Source organism: Rhinolophus ferrumequinum, chromosome 15 (genome assembly GCF_004115265.2).
Source record: "Rhinolophus ferrumequinum isolate MPI-CBG mRhiFer1 chromosome 15, mRhiFer1_v1.p, whole genome shotgun sequence".
NCBI classification, from domain to species: Eukaryota; Metazoa; Chordata; class Mammalia; order Chiroptera; family Rhinolophidae; genus Rhinolophus; species Rhinolophus ferrumequinum.
This window is the reverse complement of record NC_046298.1, coordinates 48,494,332-48,514,012: the sequence shown is the minus strand read 5'-3', so window position 1 is coordinate 48,514,012 and position 19,681 is coordinate 48,494,332. Positions and strand designations below refer to the sequence as shown.

At 58.8% G+C, this 19,681-nt stretch overlaps 3 protein-coding genes across 4 annotated transcripts; 2 read left to right on the top strand and 1 right to left on the bottom strand.

Annotated features, from left to right (window-relative positions):
• The first annotated feature begins 1,807 nt into the window (after positions 1 to 1,807).
• On the top strand, positions 1,808 to 5,774 carry GARIN5B (golgi associated RAB2 interactor family member 5B). The gene is made up of 9 exons (XM_033129293.1): positions 1,808 to 1,957; positions 2,127 to 2,281; positions 2,361 to 2,619; positions 2,861 to 2,885; positions 3,077 to 3,141; positions 3,222 to 3,325; positions 3,406 to 3,458; positions 3,548 to 3,624; positions 3,936 to 5,774. Exons 1-9 carry the CDS (start codon positions 1,808 to 1,810, stop codon positions 5,772 to 5,774), a joined length of 2,727 nt encoding a protein of 908 aa, XP_032985184.1.
• Positions 5,775 to 7,188: 1,414 nt separating this feature from the next.
• LOC117035277 (cytochrome c oxidase subunit 6B2) lies at positions 7,189 to 8,160 on the top strand. Its single transcript, XM_033129133.1, has 3 exons — positions 7,189 to 7,294; positions 7,806 to 7,906; positions 8,006 to 8,160. The coding sequence occupies exons 1-3, from the start codon at positions 7,189 to 7,191 to the stop codon at positions 8,057 to 8,059; spliced, it is 261 nt and encodes an 86-aa protein (XP_032985024.1). The 3' UTR covers positions 8,060 to 8,160.
• A 4,117-nt stretch (positions 8,161 to 12,277) lies between these two features.
• Positions 12,278 to 19,468, bottom strand: KMT5C (lysine methyltransferase 5C). 2 transcript variants are annotated; one of them, XM_033129460.1, is made up of 9 exons: positions 19,342 to 19,468; positions 17,590 to 17,843; positions 17,286 to 17,451; positions 16,833 to 16,942; positions 16,003 to 16,166; positions 15,824 to 15,843; positions 13,849 to 13,985; positions 13,579 to 13,760; positions 12,278 to 13,438 (listed from the first exon to the last, which is right to left on the bottom strand). In XM_033129460.1, the coding sequence occupies exons 2-9, from the start codon at positions 17,832 to 17,834 to the stop codon at positions 12,933 to 12,935; spliced, it is 1,530 nt and encodes a 509-aa protein (XP_032985351.1). In that variant the 5' UTR covers positions 17,835 to 17,843; positions 19,342 to 19,468; the 3' UTR covers positions 12,278 to 12,932. The 2 variants fall into 2 exon arrangements, with proteins under 2 accessions (XP_032985351.1, XP_032985352.1); XM_033129461.1 differs by having other exon boundaries at positions 19,412 to 19,440.
• Positions 19,469 to 19,681: the final 213 nt, after the last annotated feature.

Sequence of the window (19,681 nt, the reverse complement as noted above, 5' to 3'; positions counted from 1 at the left end):
AGGGAATAAGAGGGACCCTGACTGGACATGGCCATGGAGAGGAGGAGATCGGTTGGTGCTGCAGGGACTGTGAGCCCTGAAGGGCAGGCTCTGAGCTTCACATGGTACAGAGCCCTTCGTAGGCACTCAATAAATATTTAATGGAAGGGTCCAGAAGGTCACCCCGTGACTGACTGTACTCATTCAAGACAAAACTGCAAGCTGAAGTTTGTTAATGATGGCAGTGTTCACAACAGCAAATCGAAAACAACCTAGATGTCCAACAATGGGGGAGATCAAATAAATTATAGCCCACCCATGTGATGGAACACTGGTGACCAGCCATCAAGAGGGATGCTACAGAGGCCTCTTCAGACACAGAAAGAGCAGGCTGCAAACCATGATGTGATCCCCACTTTGTGTTTTTCTCTCTATATACAGATTTTTTTTAAAAAGTCCTAGAAGAAAATACCCCAAAATGTTGACTATGGCCACCTCCAGGTAGAAGGCAGGGCTTGGGATTCTGGGTGATTTTTATTATTTGTGCTTGTATCTTCCAGAATTTCTACAATGATCATGTATTTGCAAGACACATTTAAAAAAAATAAACACTATTTTTAGAATTACAGAATCTAGTCCCCTCTCAAGAAATAAACCTTCAGGGGTGGCCGGATGGCTCAGTTGGTTAGAGCGCGAGCTCTGAACAGCAGGGTTGCCAGTTCTGTTCCCACATGGGCCAGTGAGCTGTGCCCTCCACAACTCAATTGAAGACAATGAGCTTCCACTGAGCCCCCACAGGGGTGGCCAGATGGCTCAGTTGTTTAGAGTGTGAGCTCTTAACAACAAGGTTGCAGGTTCAATTCCCATCCATGGGATGGTGGGCTGCGCCCCCTGCAATTAAAGAATGAAAACGGCAACTGGACTTGGAGCTGAGCTGCACCCTCCACAACTAGATTGAAGGACAATGACTTGGAGCTGAGGGGCCCTGGAAAAACATACTGTTCCCCAATATTCCCCAATAAAAATTTAAAGGAAGGGAGGAAGGAAGGAAGGAACCAACCTTCAGAAGGGAACAAGGAGGACCACACATACATTGAGTGTCTGCTCTGGGCCGTGCCCTAAGTGTGGGGTTTTACTTACATGATTCCATGGATCCTTCAATATACCCCATTTTACTGGTGAAGGAAACTGAGGCTGGTGGGGTACCTGTTGTTCAGAGGTCACAGAGCTAAGGAGAGAAAGTTGTGATTCTGCCAAAGGTCTGTCTGGCTCATCACAAAGGTTGTGTGCCTTTCTTTATAACTCAATATACAGCAACTGTGGTCACAGACACAAACACATTTGATCTGGGGAAACTGAGGCTCCATGGGGGTGTGGGTCTTACTCGAGGTCTAGAGAAGGGTCATTGGCAAGTGGGAGCTGTATTCCCACCGCTCCATATAAGAGTCAGAAACCCGTTGGTTAACCATCCATTTGCAACATCCCAGACAGACCCTCAGGGACCTTCTGTTGTCACCAGTTTCAGTCTGGATGAGGGGGCTTCTGGTTTACCTCCCACCCACAACCCTCAAGAGTCCAGGCCACATCCCCATGGGAGAAGGAAGCCCATGACCTCCAGGAGAGTTCCCAGGAAGAGTACTGCCTGTGTCTGATGAGGTCACAAAGCCCCCCCACCAGAGGCTCCTCCCCCAGGACCGGCAGGGCCAGGCCAAGCCCTGGGGAAACTCCACCCTCTGGTATCACTGAGCTCTGGGCCAGGGCTGGTGGGTTGGGGAATGCTGGGTCCCTGACTCCGTGCCCCAGGTGACCCCCCCTTTCTGCAGCTGCCATGAACCGGCTTTGGAACATCAGGCGCCCAGATCCACTGCCAGGTCCCCCAAAGTGGGTCCCCACTCTGGGCAAGCTGCAGAAGACGCTTCAGAAGGGGGAGTACCTGCCCCTCCGCCCGCTGCCCATGTTCGAGAGTAACTTTGTCCAGGTCCCCAGCTCCCTGCGTCCTGGGGGTGGAGTGGGACAGAGCGAGAGACACCCCCTGGGCTGGGGGATTTGAGGCAGCTGGGGGCTCAGGGGGTGAGGGGCTCAGACTGGGGGTTCTGCGGGAGCATTACAGAAAGGAGTGGTCCCAGCCCCTCTCCCTGGCCCCCCAGGTGACCAATCAAGGGGCCCCCGTGTACGTGCACCACAAAACCAACCGTCTGACTATGGGTGTGGCCGCCTCCCTGCCAGGCCTGGTGCTGCCAGACCTCCTGCTGATTGCTCAGCCCCCTGAGGGCAGGGACTGCTCCAACCTTGTCCTCACCAGGTACCTGCACTCCCCCATCCCCCATCCCCCCAGCCCCATCTCCTGCTCTACCTCCTCCATCTCCTGCCTGCCCCTCCAGGATGATCCCGCTGGATCTGGTCCACCTGTATGTCCACAACCTGTCTGCCTGGCGCCTGAAGCTGCGCCTGATCACAGGCCGCTACTACTACCTGGAGCTGGATGCCCCTGCTGGCGAGCTCGCCTTCTTGTTTGACCGCTGGATCCGGCTTATCAACCTGCTCCAGGAGCCGGCCACCACCTGGGCCCCCAGGACCCTGCATACACCCCCCACAGACCTGGCCCTAATGGCACCTCCTGCCTCCACCTGGCGCCTCCAGGTGGGCCATGACCTCACAGACCCCAGGGGGCGTTTATGATTCTAGGTTCAAATGGGAGCCAGGACCAAAAGCCTGAAGACCAGGGTCCCCAGGAATAAGGCAGGGAAGGAGAAGATGGGGGCCTGGACTCCCAGGTCTGAGGGAGGAGAGGGTGGGGGCCTGGAGTCTTAGGCTGGGTAGTAATGGAGATGTGGAAGCCAGGAAGGGTCGTCTCTCCTGACTGAACCCTCCCTGTCCGCAGGACCAGTCCCATACCAGACGTTCAGGTGAGCAGCTTTGGCATCCACTGGGCTTGCTGCATCTCAGCTTCTCCACTAGGACAAGGCTCCTCCAGTGGCCGTGGACACTCTCCCTCCCCTGTCATGTGTCTCAGCCCCCCAGGAGTCTCCTCTCAGCCTCTTCCTAAGTCCTCCGCAGCATTAGGGACCCTGGCTCAGGTCTTTCCCTCTCTTCCCAGACATGACTGTTGATCCCACCTTTCCTTACAAGACGCTGACATCTCAGAAACAGAAGAAGGCAAAGGTGAGTAGATCCCGGGAGGCTGATGGGTGAAGGGCTGAGAGGCTGCGCCTTCTGATAGCTCTCCCTTGTCCCCCTGCCAGACCTTCAAGCACAGATTTAAGTCCCAGGCCGTGGGCGACTCCCTGCCTCTCATCTGGTCACAGCTGGAGCATGCCGACACTAGAAAGAAATCGACAGAAAAAAAGTAGGTTTGGAGCTTTGTCGCTGGTGGGGGCAGGAGAAGGATGGGGACATCGCCAAAGTCTTACCATACTGTGCCTACAGGTCCCACCCCGACCGCTGCCTTCACAGCTGTCAGACCAAAATCCAAGTTCCTGGTGAGTACACCCCTCCCTCTGCCTCCATGAACAGACTTCAAAACTCTAGCCCTTCCCCTGAGGGCTCAGACGGCTGTTTTCCCTCCCAGAGAAGCCCAGCATCACCATCCGGACCATCTTTAGCATCATTTCCAGCACCATCAACCAAATGCCGTCCTCTTCCAAGGCAGCTATATACTAGGGGCTAGAAACCCAACTCTTAGAGCTGAGGGAGGAGGGGCTGGGGGCCTGGACTCCCGGGTCTGAGGGAGGAGGACCTGGGGGTCTGGACTCCTGGGTCTGAGGGAGGAGGGGCCGGGGGCCTGGACTCCCGGGTCTGTGGGAGGAGGGGCCGGGGGCCTGGACTCCCGGGTCTGAGGGAGGGAGGGCCGGGGGCCTGGACTCCCGGGTCTGAGGGAGGAGGCTTGGGGGCCTGGTCTACACCTGAGAGGCTTCCCTGACCCTGATCATCTTTCTCTCACCTCCCTCCACCTGCAGGATGGCACGTGTGAATCTGACAGAGCAGTGGTCCTAGGTGGCTTAATTGAGACCCCTTCACAATGTATCTCAGAGGACAGCCATATTTCCTTGCTGGGCTCCTTCAATCACTTCGATACATACCTGTCACAACAGGACATGGAAGACCAGATAGATTCCAAATCTAGCACCTTGTCCTCCAGCTCCCCCAACCAGGCCACCTGCTCTTCCAACTTCAACCTGCCTGCCTCCTACTCTTCCATCCCCAGGCACAACAAAAAGGACAGACCCCTGGGCTCTGTGCAGAGGCTGCGGCCTCCACCCTCCCAGAAGACCCCCTCCATTCCTGCCACCTCTTGGAAGGCTCCATTCATCCTTGACCAGGCCCAGAAGGTCTCTGCTGTATGTGCTCCATCCCAAAAGGACCCAGCTGGACCTACTGCTCCCCAGAAGACCCAAATTGTAGCTTCTGTTCCTCAGAAAGCCCCTGCCATACCTGGCCCATCTTGGAAGGACCTACCTGTATCAGTTATTTCCCACAAGACCTCAGCTGTACCTGCCCCATCTCAGAAGGCTGCTGCTATACCTGGGCCATCCCAGAAGACCCCACGTGTACTGGCTATTCCCCAGAAGGCCCCAGCAATACCTGCCCCTTCTCAGAAGGCCCCATCTGCACTTGCTATTCCCCCAAAGGCCGTGTCCACCCCTACCTCAAACCATAAATTTCTGTTCCTACCTACACCATACCAGAAGGCTCCAACCTCACCCACACAATACCAGATGACATTGGACCCTGCCGATTTTGGCATGTTGTCCATGGGCAGTCATGGTGGGAATGTGCTTGAGAAAAGTCAGCTTGAAGGGAAGCCAGAGTCGGTGGGCCTAATGGGCACCCAGGAGAAAAAGGTCAGGGAGATGAGGGCCCAGAAAATGTCCCTGGAGTTTCCTTTCACCACCACCAGGGAGGTGAAGGAGGTTGCAATCAGCAAAGCCCGGGAGATCACCCTGGATGGCTTAAAGGGCAAGAGTAAGTTGGAGGACAACGTCCAAAGGATGAAGGAGGAGAAATCTGGGGACTGGCCTGGCTTCAAGTCCAAGGAGGTGGGGCAGCAGAAGAAATGGGTCGAGACCCAGGAGTTGGCCATGGAGGGAGCACAGCAGGAGCACAGCAGGCCCTTCTCCGTGGAGGGGCTCACCTTCGCCAAGTTGATGATCATGGCCAACTCCAAGCAGCCGCCCTTGAGACCGGAACTCGTCAGTCTGCCGCCCTGGTTCTTGACCCCTCTGGGGTCTGCCACGTCAAGGATGGGCGCGGAACCCCTCAGACCCAGCCAGGTGTTGGAGGGATCACCGGTGGTGGTCAGGGAGCAGCCCTGGTTGGGCCCCTGGGCAAAGGGGAGCACGAGTCTGTGGGTGGAAGAGACCTCGCATCCGTGGGCAGAGGTAGAGGTGGAGGAGCTGCCCTCAGACCAGAGGGGGCCTTCCAAAGTGCCCCCCCACTACCAGTGTGTCCCCAGCAGCCCAAAGATGGACAGAGCCTCTCAGGCCCCTATCCCTTTACCTGCAACAAGGTGGGAGGATGTAATCCAATCGCCCATCTTGCTGACTCCCATCTCAAAGATGGAGGCCAGGGTGTCCCAAAAGCCCAAGAGAGAATCTCAAGAGTCCGTGGGAATGCTGGGCCAGCGTCCCCTGGCCATGACGGGGTCATCCTTGGAGATTCTCAAGCCCAAGCTCTTGGAAATTGAGAGTATGAGGGACATGGCCAACAAGGTAGAGAAGACAAAGAAGGAACTGGGTGTCTTCATGCCTTCGCGCAGGTACTTAGGGAGACAGGACCTCTGGAGTTATCAGCAATGAAGTGATGTGGTGGAGATGACCTGGATGGGGCAGGCTTAAGGGAGCAAGAAAACAGAAGCACTGTGCCGCAACCCTTGAAAACATGATGCTGAGTGAAAGGAGCCAGACACAAATGGTTACATAGTGTATGATTCCATTTGTCTGAAATGTCCCAAACAGGCAAATCCATAGACACAGAAAGGAAGTTAGTGGTTGCCAAGGGCGGGGAGGGATGGGGGAATGGGCAGTGACTGCTGAAAGAGTATGGGGTGTCCTTTTAGGGTGATGAAAATGTTCTGGAACGCAATAGAGGTGGTGGTTGCCAACATTGTGAATGTAATTAGTGCTGCTGAATTGTATATTTTAAAATGGTTACAATGGTAAATTTTGTGTTGTGTATTTTCCAACTACATGTATACCTAAAGAGGGGAATCAGAGACCATCTCTGTCCATGTAGTTTGCCGGAAGGGGAAGAGGGACATGGACAGGCAGCTGGTGTAGGACATGGGCATAAGAGGGGCTTCTAAGAGGAAGAGATATTCGTGCACTTGGATGCTGGAGTGAAGGATCCAGAATCAGGCTTGATACTAGGGAGGCAAGAGGTTGAGACATCTTGGAGGGAAGTGGGGTGGGACTGGAGGAGGCGGGTGGGAACCAGGATTTCAGCTCAGGTTTGTGGGACCCTTCAGCAGGACTTAGTTCAACACATGTTTACTGAGCGTGCACTGCTCTTTTTCCAGCATACATGGTTCTCAGCACCTTCAGTAGCAAGATGCGAGGGACTCAACCTCAGTCGCCAAGGTTTCCAGAGGAGCCCAGCGTGACCAGGTAACCCCTGAGACCCTCAGACCAGCCTTAGACCTGACACAGGGTTCAGGAGCCCAGACCCCATCCGTGCTCTTTGCTCTTCCCTGCAGGCGCCAGGTGCTGTGCTCCTCTACTGTGAGAAGTAGGGTGCTGAACAGGCCGGGTGGGGGGAGCTCTCTCTCCCGCAGAGACCAGAGTTACCTATTCATTTATATATTGGGGGGCGAGGGGCGGGTCCGGGGAGAGCCCACAGGGTGGCCCTGCTTCGCAGAAATTAAAAGGCTGAGTCTGGGACTCGGCAAAAATCTAGCAAGCCTTGGTGCCTGTGTGTGCGCTGGGACCCCGGGAGAGGGCCTCGGGGTGGAGGCGTGATGGGGAAGGCGGAGTCCCAGCCAATCCAGCCGGGGGGTCGTGTTTTACCTGGCCTGGGACCCTAGAGACTCAGAAGCGAGGGGCACCCCCGACGGAGCCACAAGCACAGGCGACCCGGTGACGCGCTGACATTAGGTTTGGTGAGGACAGCACGGGAGGGATCAGGTGCTGGGTTTCGGGGTGAGGATCGGAGCGAAGAGAGTCCTCTGGGGCCCCACGGAGACAGTCCTCTCAACAGGAGGTGCGGCCTCGGTAGATGTTAAACTGTGAGAAGCCCCCCAGTGGGCGGTGGCGTACGCCGCCCTTCGATCCACGCTTCCCCAACCAGAACCAGACCCGCAACTGCTGCAAGAACTTCCTGGGTGAGCCCTCGCCGGCAGTTTAGGGGGAGCGAGATGAGACAGGGGAGGCCGCGCCCCAACTCTTGAGGAGTTGGAGTAGAGACGGTTGGGTTGGAAGACAGAGTGGGACAGGATGGAAAGGAGGCGGGGCCTTGTTTGGAGGGGCGGAGCGAGCGATGTATAGGCGGGGCCTAGTCGGAGTGGGCGGGACTGAGGCGGTAGGGGTGAGGTAGAGAGAGGCGGGGGCCTGGCCAGGAGTGGAGTGGGATCTATCATTGGAGGGGGTGAGGTCTGGTCGTTAGTGGGCGGGGCCTGTTCTGGAGGGGCATGAGGGCGGGGCCTGTCTTGGAGGGAGGGGGTGAGGGAGAGCGCGAGGGCCGCGCCTGGAGTGAGGGGATAAGGATAGACTAGGAGGGGCGGGGACCGACATGGGGTGGGGCCTGGTCTGGAAGGGGCACCGGCAGGAGTGGAAAGCTGGGTGGGGGCGGGGCCGCCCTGCGGCTGTCGCTCACCGCCCCGCCTCCCCCCGCAGACTACCACGGCTGCATGAAGAAAATGAACCGCCGCGGGAAGAGCACGCAGCCCTGCGAGTACTACTTCCGCGTGTTCCACTCGCTGTGCCCCATAAGCTGGGTGAGCGGGCGAGGGAGCGCCATCCCTCCGGATTGGGCGCGGGGTGGGGGCCCAGCTGAGGTGAGCCGGCGCTCCTGCCTGCCTCCCACCCCTCCTCAGGTGCAGCGCTCGACCCAGCAGATCAAGAACGGGAACTTCGCGGGCAAAATCTGACTACCTGAGCTCTGCTCCTCCGGGAGATCGGCCCCAGTGGCCCCGGTGGCCCCCATCCACTCCTCTCCCAGAGACCCCGCCCCCCCACACCCAGTCTCTAAGCCACAAATAAAGCTATGTTGTTGCTGCTCTTTCTTTCTTTCTTTTTTTGGTAATAATTTATGTTGTTTGGCTGATACACTTCCCATTTTCTTCTCTTTTTTAAAAAATATTTTATTGGGGAATATTGAGAAACAGTGTTTCTCCAGAGCCCATCAGCTCCAAGTCGTTGTCTTCAATCTAGTTGTGGAGGGCGCAGCTCACTGGCCCATGTGGGAATCCAACCCACAACCTTGTTGTTCAGAGCTCCTGCTCTAACCAAGTGAGACATCTGGCCGCCAGGCTGCTGTTTCTTAATGTCTGGCCAGTGTAGCATGGGGGCATAGGGAGGTCCCCCCATGTCTGTGCCCTGGACCCAACGCTACTGTTCTGACGATGAGGGGCGGGAGAGGACTGTGCTCCATCAACGCTGGGAGGGAGGACCGATAGATCTCTAGGGTAAGAGCAAGCCGACCACTCCCGCCCCCTCCCCACCCTTCAGCAGGTAGCAGCCGCCAGTCCAAGGTCCCCTTTGGCTCTCCAGATGACAGCACTTGCTCATTAGTATTGCTCTGAGGTGCCCCATACCTGCCTCTCAATCCCCACACCTACCTGTCACTAAATCCTCCATCTCCTCCCTCAGGATCCTCTTCCAATCTTACCTGGACCTCCCCCACTCCTCCTGGGTTTCCTGCCCCTGTTGTACCCCAAGTCCTGAGGAGGGTCATTTTGGGACCACCCAGCGCTGACCCCCATCCTTCCCTCCCCTGCTTCAGACCCTCTCCCAGCTGTCTGTCACTCCACTGCCCCCATATGACTCCAGTTCCCTCCCAGTACATCCTGCCCCGTCAAGGGGAGCCCTCCCAACAGGGTCCTCTGCACTCCCTGCCTCTGTCCTTTCAGCACCCCATCCACAGCCAGGAGCGGCCTTCGCTGTTTTCTAATGAAACAGGACAGCCCCCTCTGCAGACACATGCTACTCCATTCCCATCCCCCACCCCCGCAGACCCCTTCCTGATTGAGCTTGAGGGTGCTCAGAGTTCCGTCTGGATTATCCCCATCAGGCACTGCGCCTACCCTCAACCAGGCTCCAAGGTGACAATGTTGAGATTTGTTCTGATTCGCCCCTAGAAATGTCACCTCTCCAGCTACCTCCATCCCACCCCCCAGGCTGAGGAGTGACCCTTGACAGAGTAGAGCCTGGGGTCCTAACCTGGTTCTGCCCCAGGTGGCCAGCTGTGACACCTGGGCAAGGGAGGGTTGAATTTCACTGTTTCTGCCTGAAGCTTTCAGCCTCCTGGGGCAGCCTGGACCCCCAGACTCTGCCTGAAGCTGTCTCACGAGTCCCGTTCCACCCTGGGGGTCAAAGGTGGCTATTACTAATCATAACAATTTGCTGCGTGACGTTGGACAAGCTTCTTGACCTGTGTGCAACTCAGTCTCCCTAACTGTAAATGAGATGATGCGGAATCCCGGGATAAGGAGGGACAATGGGAGGGGCTGATTGAGCTCAGGAGGGCTGGTTCCATCCCGCTCCCCCACTCCTCTTGGTGCCCTCGTCAGCCCACCCAAGGCAAACCCCAGCCGTGCCACCTCCCTGATGGCTCCACCCCAGACCTTGGCCCGCAGGCTCCCTCTATCGGACTACAACCTGAGAGGCAGGAGGACCAACGAGGGGGCAGGGTGTGCACTGGCCAGACAGGAGGAGGACCTCCCCAGAGTGTGGCCTGCACAGAGGCGGTGCTGCTGCAGGAAGGAAGCAGCGGTGCCACGCGGGCAGGGCAGCTCTGAGTCACAGAATGGGGCTGACAACTGTCTGAACACTCGGTGAGGTCACCCAGGTAGTGTCCGAGCACAGCTCCGGACACCTGTGCAGCCACCACCAGACTCTTGATCTCACCAGAACACCAGCGCCTGGAGTGCATTTTCGCCCCATTGGCCAGCAGTCCCTCCCAGTCTTCCCCCTTCCTTCCCTCTTGGGCCCTCGGTCCTCCCCACCACCATCCCTCTATCACTTTTGGGACATTCTTACACTCCTAGTCTCCCTGAGGCCACCTCTGCCTTGGATGCCTGAACCGGGGCCCAACCCCTTCAGCCTCCCAGCCTCCCAGCGCGAACTCCGGGCCCTAAACTCTGGCTCCTAGGCCAGCTTTGCCTGTCACGTCTTGAAACCCCAATGCCAGCCTCACTGTTCCCCAGCAGTCTCCAGGTCAGATGAAACTCAGGCCACTCAGCTGGCCCCCCACCAGCCCGCCACCTGCATCCTTGCCCTCCCAGCCACCTCCTCCCCTCTCCCCTTTCTCATCCCCTCCTCCAGTCCTCCCCCCTCCCCGAGCCCCACCCACCCCACCTCACTCCATTCCTTATCCTCCTCCCCTCTCTCTGCCATCCCACCCTCAGAAACAGCTCCTTCGTCCCAGACTGCTGACAGATGTTTCCAGGTCCGAATCACAAAATTCCTTGGCTGCCCTTCGCCCTTTGCTCCGAGATCCTTCAAGGCACCCTCTCCCTTTCCTTTCCTCCAACCCAATCACCCCATGGCAGTCACTGCTTTCCCTCGGTCTCCAGTGGGCACAGTTCTGGCCTCTTTCCCATCCTGAGGACCCCAAAACCTGGATGAGCTCTGGTTCGCATCGCATCCCTGCAACTTACCAGCCACGCGGCCCCAGACAAGAGTCCTGATGCTCCCGCCCCACGATCTGTCCATCTAAAATAAGGCTATAACAATCCCTAAGCTTCACAGGGCTGGGGGGAGGCTGATGCTGTGAGTTACAAGTTAGAATGTGCCCAGCCCCACAGGGTGTGTGGGTCTCTGTCTACATAGACAATTTGAGGCACCCAGAATCAGCATGGCCCAGTCCTGGTGCCTGATATTGCATTGGACAGTGGGAGTGGCAGCCCCAGGACGACCAACCCCTCAACAGGGTCCAGGAGCTCAGTGTAAAAGGGTCAGAGAGCACCCCCAAGGGGAGAAATGGGGCCCAGGCTTAGGGCATCCTGCCCGGACAGCACAGGGCTCCCAGTCACTGTAATCATTTCCTTTCTCCTTCGCCTCCCAGGCACCTTCCCTGAATTCCTTGCTCTGGCCCCCACATGTATGATGGGGTTCTCATTGGCCTTGACCTTCTGAACCTCCGACACACCCCTTGCCCTGGGTTTGGGCGACCCCACTTGCTGACCGGGAGGCCCCCTCTCTTATTTTTAACATGAGGGAGAAAATGAATAGGGTTCAATAGGATTTGCATGGAAGGTATATTTTTCTCGTTCCCAATGAAACAGGCTGTATGTAAATGAAGCGAATTCTAAGTAAAAAGGCTACCTACTCCGAGCCACCTGGGTCTCCCTGCCTGTTCACTGTCTCCCCTCAGGGCCCCCAGGTCATTCACACACATGGCCTGGCCTCCTCAACCTTCAGTATAAATTTTTCCAAGGCTGGCCACCATGGAGGAGATAGACGGGGGTCTGTGGCCTGCCCTCCCAGAGGCCTCAAATGAACAAGAAGAAAAAAGTCCGCAAGATGCTCCGCGGAAAGGCTGCTACAGCCTTCACTAAATGCTAGCTGTTAGTATTTCCTTCTGTAAAATGGGGGTTGAGGTGAGACTTAAGAGACAAGAGCATGGGGGTGAACAGTTAGCTCAGTTTGTTAGAGCATGGTGCTAATAACACCAAGGTTGCTGGTTCGATCCCCACATGGACCACCGTGAGCTGCGCTCTCCTTAAAAAAAATAAAAATAAAAAAGACAAGAGCATAAGCAAGATATTGAACTGGAGCTAAAGACAATTGAGACGATTCCTCTGGTCTGAGCCAGGCCTACCAAGATGACACAGGTGAGGTGTGGGAGGGGCGCCTGACTCTGGAAAGGGTGACCAAGCCCACATGACCTCAGGCAAGTCACTCTCCTTTGCAGGACCTTTTATCTCCTCTGGAAAAATGGGAAAAATGCCCTCCCACTGGGAGGGTGGTCAGAAAGCGCCCTTCTCAGCATGATTCAAGGGTCATCAGCCCTCCCCCTCTTAAAGCTCTCAGGCCCAAAGCCTGCGCTCCCTTCTCCAGGTCTGGCCACCCCCAGCGTGGCTGAGGATCAACCTCCTGACAGACATCCCCTTAAAACATCAATCAAAATGAAAATCTCCTGAGGGTGCTGCTTATAACAAGGTTTTAATAAAATAAAAAGTTCAAGTGCTTCCAATCCCCCAACATACCCCATTCTGGTGTGGGGGAGGGGAGGGAGCCCCCACACCCCAGTAGCACCAGGGATAGCACCACAAGAAAGATGAGGTTGCACCCGGACTCCCTGAGACCCAGGGGGATGCTGAGGACACGTGGGCACCCCCCACCTTGCCCTCCACCTCAAACAGTCCCAGAGCTGAGAGCAAATTTACTCCCCTCCATGGGGCAGTCTCCAGAAAGTGCCACCCCAAGTCAGTTCCCTTTCCTCCTGAGGCCTGGGCTTTTGGGGAGATGCCAGGGGTGGCCGCCACCCCTTATGGCTTTGCTCCCTGGGCAGAAGGTGGGTGGGGAAGGAACAGCTCCTTCAGTCCTGAGCTGGGGGGAGAGGGGAGGGCAGCAATGGCCAGGACTCCCTGACAGGGCGGGGGTGGCTCAGGGGTCAGCAGTCACAAGAGTCAGGGGTCCAATCCCTGGGGGTGTCCAAAGCAACTTGACCCCGGGACAGAGATGTGCTGGGGTCAAGGGTCAGCTCCCTCCCAGAGGTCCAAGAGCTCCTTCTGGAGGGTCCATAAGTCCCCGAGAACTCAGGCTGGGGGTACTAGTAGGGCTGCCCTGTCCAGCCCATCACAGCCCATCACTGTTGACATCTAGGTCGATGGAGCCATGGCTGACCACCAGCCGCAGGCGCTTGGGTGGGGAGAAGGGTGCAAAGGCGAGGGTCTGCTTGGGGATGGGGATGGGGCCTGGGGTCCCGGTGGGGACTGGGGTGGCAGTGGCAATGGCAGGTGGGGTTGGGGCCACACGGCTCAGGTCCACACGTACCACGTAAGGCAGCCCATAGCGCCGGGCCCAGTGCCAGTCCTGCTGGGGGGCCCAGCAGGCACGGGGGGCTGGGCCCAGGGCCACCAGGGCCTCTGCCTGCAGGCGGCAGTATGGGCCGCAGCCTCCCCACCTGTGCAGGGAGACACGGGCAGCACGGAGAACAGGGTGCATGGGGGCCCGCCGGGGCTGGGGTCGACGGCGCCTCCGGGCGCGTACTCGGAGTTGGGGCTGCAGCAGCCACGGGAGCCAGAGTGGCGAGGTGTTGGGGCGGCTGCCACAAGCCAGGGGGCGCAGGGGCTGGCAGGCAGCTGTGGAGGCCATGGAGGGAGAAAGGGTGAGCAGGGCGTCTGGAAAGGGGAATAGCTCCTGCTGGGGCCACCCCCCAAGAAAGGAGGACAGAGAAAGAGTCAGGATGGAGACAGGAATGGGGTCCCGGACTGGCACTCACCACAGAACAGGTCCCTGCGCAGCGAGGACGGGTGGGCACAGGCCCACGGGCCCAGCAGGGTTTGCCGGCTGCCGCCTGAGCCCTGCAGCATCCTCCGCTTGGTCTCCCGGAGTTGGTACTTGTCCAGGGGCCGTGGTGGCATGTGCTCCCTGGGCCGCAGGCGAAAAGCTCCTTCCCCTTTCCTGGGTGGAATGGGCCTTGAGGTTGCACTTTTGGGTCCAGGGGATTCCCCTCCTGCCCCTGCTCCCCGCCTTCCCCCTCCATGCTCACCTCTCGCAGGTGTAGCATTCACAGTGCTCATTCTTCTCACCAAAGAAGCCGTCGCCATAGAAGCAGGTCACCTCATCCCCAGGCTCGATGTCCCGGAGCACCTTCACACAGGCTGAGTTCCCATCTGCAGGCACAAACTGGGGGCTGGGCTGCTCAGTGTCCAGGCCAGCTGGCAACCTCTGGCCTGAGGGTCCTCCCCTAGGAGGGGCAGTGACTGAGCCCCTGCAGAAGTGCCACTGTGAGGTGGCCCACCTTGCCCAGGGCCTGCTCTCCTGTCACCTCCTGACCACCCACCAACGTGGCTTCCACCCCCTCTGCAGGACGGTGCTCCAACACTACCCTAGTACACTGCACAGTGACTACACTCTTGCTCTGGCTTCTGTGGCCAAGTCCTACCCCCTTGCAGACCCCTAACCGGCTCCTTCACTCCCAGCCAGTCTGCATCTTGGCAGCTGCCCCACTTCCAGGAGGCCTGTACCCACTGCATAGCCTCAGTCTGGAATTGATGCCCCACAGCCCCTAATAACCTGCCTGTTCCTGCCTCTGCGGTCCTGTCTGGGAAGGGTATGATTCCTGTCTGTGGGTCCATCTGTCCATCCGTCCGTCCACTGTCCACTCTAGACTGACACAAGCCTGGGAGTGGCTTTAGCCGCCTACCTGACCCCAGGCCAACACCAGTGCCTCTCAGGTGCACAGTATCTTGCGTCCTTGTGTTCTCGGTCCCCGAGGCCCTACCTGGAGCCAGCCCCTCATCCCCTTACTCAGTGACACAACAGATTATACACCAGTCTCTTTGCGGCTGTCCTACCTCCAGTCTCTCCCTTCCTACCAAGCCTCCAGTGCACCAGGCAGGGTATCTAAAAACCAAGCTCCCTGATACACCAGTGGACAGTCACATGGGCAGACCCGGGCTTGTGTAAGGCACAGGAGACCGGAGTCACCACACCTATGATGCCTTCTGACCCTCCAGTGTGATTTATCCTGTCTGGGGTACCCTAACATGACTGTTTTCCTTCAACACCTAGGAAAATCCTACTCTACCTTCAAAGCCTGGTTCCTGTGTCCCAGGTGGCTGTCATCTGCCTTGGCACAGAGCCTCTCATGGAGCCTGGCCTTGTTTTCTGTTTTACCCAGTGTCTGCACACAGAGGCAGACCAAGGCCGCACATCACCCTCCCAAAAGCCAGGTGAAAGGGCATGGAGATCACAGGAACACCGACAGACATGAGTGTGCCCTGTGCACCTGACCTCACAACCAGCCCAGGAGGCAAATTCTCACCGTCTCCGCTCTGAAAAACCAGGATCGGGGACTGGCAGAGTCAGGACTCAAACCCCGCTCTAACTCCAGAGTCCAGGACCTGCCATGCCTTGGGGCTCCTGCAGATACAGGACAACTGGCCTTCCCGGTTGTCTCCTCTCCATTCCCCACCCTCCCAGGCTCCACCACAGAACCAGCGGCCATTACTGCCACCTAGCTCCCAGCCTGGCCTCCTCTGTCCCCTCTGCCAGGAGCCCTGCCTCCCAGAGGCCTCTGTCGTCCTCCTCCAGGGCTCTCTCTGGCCTCACCCAAGGGGGCATGAATCTGCAGGTTCCTGCCACTCACTCCCCTGCTCCTGCTATCACAGCTTCACAGCTTCGGCCTGTGGGCATCTCCCTGAAAGACCCAGGGTTCCAGGCACAGCGTCATTTTCTGTCTCCCCATCACCACACGCCCCTCTTTAACCGGCTCAGCCTCTAGCTCAGTTCAGAAAGCACACTGCCAGCAAGTGGTAACCGGGGTTCCAGTGTGACTCTAGCCAAAGCTCCTTCCTCCCTCCCCTGTCTGACAGCCCCCAAGCACAAACACCTGAAAGGGTAGGAAACTGCTCTGTCTGGTACGGAGACAGCAGACAGTTTCCAGCTATTTACTGAACATGAAGCCCTCCCCCACCCTCATTTCCCATGTGCCCACTCCTCTGGGGGTATCCGGGTCTCACCTTGCAGTTGGGTTTGCAGTCTGGAGCCAGTTGGGGGGCGGGGGCAGGGAAGAGAAGAGACTTGGGTGAACCCAGCAAGAGGGCAGGTATGCCACCCCTCCTCCCCCTACCAGGCCCTGCCCCTGCCGAATCACCCCCCTCTCCCCGCTACCCCCACCCGGCCCCCAGGGCACCCATACCGTGGTTGATGAAGGCCGCGGGGCCCAGCCATAGCTGAGCGCTGCGCTTGCGGGTGGAGTACATAATGCTGAAATCATTCTCGCCAGCCCTCAGCAGCGCCTCGTCTGCCTCTCGCAGCTCTGCGATGCAGCCCACCAGAAGCTCCAGCTTCTCATTCTTCTTCCTGCCAGGGCCAGGCTGGGGCCTGTAAGCAGTGCCTCCACAACCACCCCTGGCCTCCCCAACCACCGCCACTGCCGGCCACCATCGTGGTCTGCCTCCCAAATCTCTCAAACCTACCCCCCCGTGCCTCTACATTTGCCCAGCTGGGCTTCCCTGCTTTAGCCCACAGCAAGAACAGCACCTTCTGCCTGCTGACAGCCAGCCCACAGCCCCGTCCTTCTGCCTGGACTCGACTCCCCGACAGCCCCCCTTCACCAGACACTCCAGCTCATCCTTCAGGTTCCAGTTTAGGCCTGCCTCCCCTAAACACTCAAAATTCCCTGGCTGACTCCTGAAGCTCGGAGCAGCTGCAGTCAGTATCTGTGTGTCCACTCAGCCTGCCTTCCTGCTACACTGAGTGCGGGCAGGGCTTAGGTCAGGGGAAAGAAAGGACGGCGCAATCCTGGGCTGAGGGTCAGGCCTTTGGGGGCAGCCCCAGGAATCCTGGGGCCACATGGGAGGGTGGCTCCTCACTCAGCAGGGTAAGAGCAAGGAGGGTCTTCGGGACTAGGCCATGGCCCCCTCAGTGGGAACACAGACATTCCCCCGCATCTTTCAGAAGGTAGAGGTTTCCTCTCCCAGCAGACCCAGGGAGGGGTGCCTCCCGTCAGGAGTTCTGCCGTCTTACCAAGCTCGGGTAGACACAATCTTGGCTCCATTCGTCTCCATGGAATAACGGGTACAGGGCAGGATGGTAAAGCCGCTTTCAGGCAGGAAGGCACGGAGGTAGCGATAGATCTGGGGGAGGTGAGGGGGTGGGCGGGGTGAGGTGGTGGGGCAGGGTCGTCCTCAGCCCTCTCTCTGCTGGGCTCTAGTCCTGCTCTGCCACTGACTCGCTGTGTGGTCTCGGGAACTCACTTCCCCTCTCAGGGCCTCAGTTTCCTCATCTGTCAAATGAAGAGGTCGGACTCCATCTCAGAGGGCCCCCCAACTCTCCTCTCCTAGGATTCTCTGAGCCCCCGCCTCAGATGGTCCCAGTAGCTACCAAGTCAGGGAGTCCTGGGGACTGTGCTGAGGGGCACAGCTCCTGGGGCTCCGAAGAACATGTGGGCTGGGTTGGGGGAGAGAAGGGCGCCCTCACGTGGGTCTTGAGGGCAGCCTCCTGCCGCGGGCCCCGGCTCTGGAAGTAGTGGGCCATCCAGCCTCCCAGCGTCAGGGCCCGGTATGCAGCCTCCAGGTCCCGCTGCCTCAGGAAAGCCTCCAGTGCAGAGCGCAGGTGGTGCTGTCGCCGCAGGGGGGGCACAGGGCTGGGGGAGAGGGCATGCCTGGGTCCCAGGGCCTTGGCCTATTCCCTCCTGGCCTTCCCGGGCCCCACCCCCACCCGCACTGGGGCTGCAGGGAAAGGGAAGGGGTCCCGAGCCCCAGTCCTCCCCAGGCTGCCTCACCTGACATTCATCTTATGGGTGCGGAAGCCCAGGTAGGGGTCCAGGACGAGGCTGGTGGCGAGGTCGTCGTTCTCACACAGTTCCCTGGCTGTCACTCTGTCGGGCCCCATGGTGCCCCATGGACCATGCTGCCTCCAACCGAGAGTGGGGAGCACAAAGCAGCGGCTGGGGCAGTGCCCCGGGCATGTGCTTTCTCCACGCCACTTATAAGCTGTGCAGGACTTTGTCAGTATCTTCCGTCTCATCTATAAATCCTGGAGAAAAGCAACACTGACTTCACAGGGCTCAGTGCAGGTGAAATGCAACAAGTATCTCCGACAGTGGGGAAGCCCCCAAACGTGTGCAAGTCCCCCTCATTAATATCTCCTTCTCCTCATGTTCCAGAGCATGGACACAAAGCCCCCAACACACACACACACACACACACACACACATACACAAATAGATGCACGCGCGCATGCGCCAGCCTAGAAGAGGCTGATTAAGTGGCCGTCTGGGTGACCCTAAGGGCTTAGCCCTGCGGGAGTTGGGAGTCAAGGGGCCCAGCTCTACCTATGGCTCTCACTAAAAAAAAGTCAGGGCATCCACCCCCACTCCCCCAAGTCAGACTGTTCCTCCGCCCACCCGCAGCCTTCACCTCCCCTCCCCAGCAGCCCTGGGAGTCGTCAGGAGGCCCTGGGTGAAGCCCCAGGCAGCCTGGTGGGGGGTGAAGGGAGGGAGTGTGAAGCAGGGATCCTAGCACCTGCTCCCTCTCCAAGGATTCGGGGGGGGGGGGGGGGGACTCAGAGGACAAAGCGGGGCGGGGAGTGGGGAGAAAAGGAGCGGTAGGAGAAGCAGAACGGATCCACAAAACGGGGAGAAAGAAGGGGATTCGCAAAACAAAGCCCCTAACCCTGACCACAGGGAGCCTGCTGGGCACATACACCACGGGGCTTCATGGAGAGTCAATGGGGGACGGCAAGGAAGGGGGAGCTAAGAGTTCGGGAGCTAGAGCGGCTTGAAAAGAGGGTATGGAAAGACAGGAGGACTGGGAAAAAGAGGGGGCGCTGCGGGACGGCGCTGGGACAGGGCAGAAGCTGCAGAGGGGCAAGTGAGTAAAGACAAAATAGAGGCCGCACGGAGGGTAGCTGGGGCAGGGAGAAGTGGGGGGGTGGACAGAGGGCTGCGGGAATGCTTGGGGATCCAGGGAGGAGCCCAGAAAAGCCGGACAGGAGACTTGGGTTGCAGGGAAAGAAAGCAGAAGAGCCTGGGGATCCAGGGAGGGTCCTGAGAAGGTAGAGCCGAGCCTAGGGGCCCAGAGCAGGAGAGGGAGGGGAAGTCCTGGGTCTACAGGGAGGAGCGTCGAAAGCCGAGAGAACGGAGGGCCCTGGATAGGCAGCGAGGGTCCAGGAGGAAATTGGGGGAAGCAGACAAAGACCAGGGTAGGCAGTGAGAGTGCAGGGGAAGGGCCTGGAGTCCAGCGAGGCGAGTGAGTCCGAGGGCGCGCTGAGGGTCCAGGGTAAGGCCTGGAGCATGAGAGGGGTCCTGGGGAAGGCCCGGGGGTGCCGGAGGGCCTGGTGAAGAAGCACAGGGACGGCTGCGGGCCGAGAGCCGCAGGAGGCTCGTCGAGGGGCCGGGAGACGTGGGTGCCTGCACACGAGGAGGGGCGGGAGGGGCGGGGGGCAGTCAGGGCTGGGGGAGACCGGGAGCCAAAGCGGCGCGGGACCAGGGCCGAGAGGGGGTTCAGAGGTCGGGCCCCGCGCCGCCCCTCACCCGCTTCTCCTCCTCCTCCTTCTCCTCCTCCTCAGGCGCCCGCGACGCAGTCGCCACTACCTCCCACTACCTCTTCCAGCTCTCGTCAGACACGGTCGCCGCGCCTCTTGTCTGCCCAACCGGGCCCGCCCCATCACGGCCATTGCGGAATCCCATTGGCCAACGCCGCCGCCACTTCTCAGTTGCTGTGGAGCTTGCACTGCTCTTATTGGCCGAGTCCTACTCTGCCCCTCCCCTCCCGCCCCCCGTCAGTGCCCCAACAAAACCCCGCCACGCCCGCGGTGCCCTCCTGCGCGGCCAACTGCTGCCATTAGCTCCTGCTGCTGTCCTTCCGTCGCTG

What these genes read in the sequence shown, in the direction of transcription:
- GARIN5B (XM_033129293.1), top strand. Translation starts at nt 1,808, where the DNA reads ATGAACCGGCTTTGGAACATCAGGCGCCCAGATCCACTGCCAGGTCCC. An exon ending in CCTCCACCTGGCGCCTCCAG is followed by an intron (nt 2,620 to 2,860) that starts GTGGGCCATGAC and finishes CCCTGTCCGCAG; the next exon opens with GACCAGTCCCATACCAGACG. An exon ending in AAATGCCGTCCTCTTCCAAG is followed by an intron (nt 3,625 to 3,935) that starts GCAGCTATATAC and finishes CTCCACCTGCAG; the next exon opens with GATGGCACGTGTGAATCTGA.
- LOC117035277 (XM_033129133.1), top strand. Translation starts at nt 7,189, where the DNA reads ATGTTAAACTGTGAGAAGCCCCCCAGTGGGCGGTGGCGTACGCCGCCC. An exon ending in CTGCTGCAAGAACTTCCTGG is followed by an intron (nt 7,295 to 7,805) that starts GTGAGCCCTCGC and finishes CTCCCCCCGCAG; the next exon opens with ACTACCACGGCTGCATGAAG. An exon ending in CGCTGTGCCCCATAAGCTGG is followed by an intron (nt 7,907 to 8,005) that starts GTGAGCGGGCGA and finishes ACCCCTCCTCAG; the next exon opens with GTGCAGCGCTCGACCCAGCA.
- KMT5C (XM_033129460.1), bottom strand. Translation starts at nt 17,834, where the DNA reads ATGAGACGGAAGATACTGACAAAGTCCTGCACAGCTTATAAGTGGCGT. An exon ending in ATTGTGTCTACCCGAGCTTG is followed by an intron (nt 16,167 to 16,832) that starts GTAAGACGGCAG and finishes TGGCCCTGGCAG; the next exon opens with GAAGAAGAATGAGAAGCTGG. An exon ending in ACTGCAAACCCAACTGCAAG is followed by an intron (nt 13,986 to 15,823) that starts GTGAGACCCGGA and finishes CCCAGCCCCCAG; the next exon opens with TTTGTGCCTGCAGATGGGAA.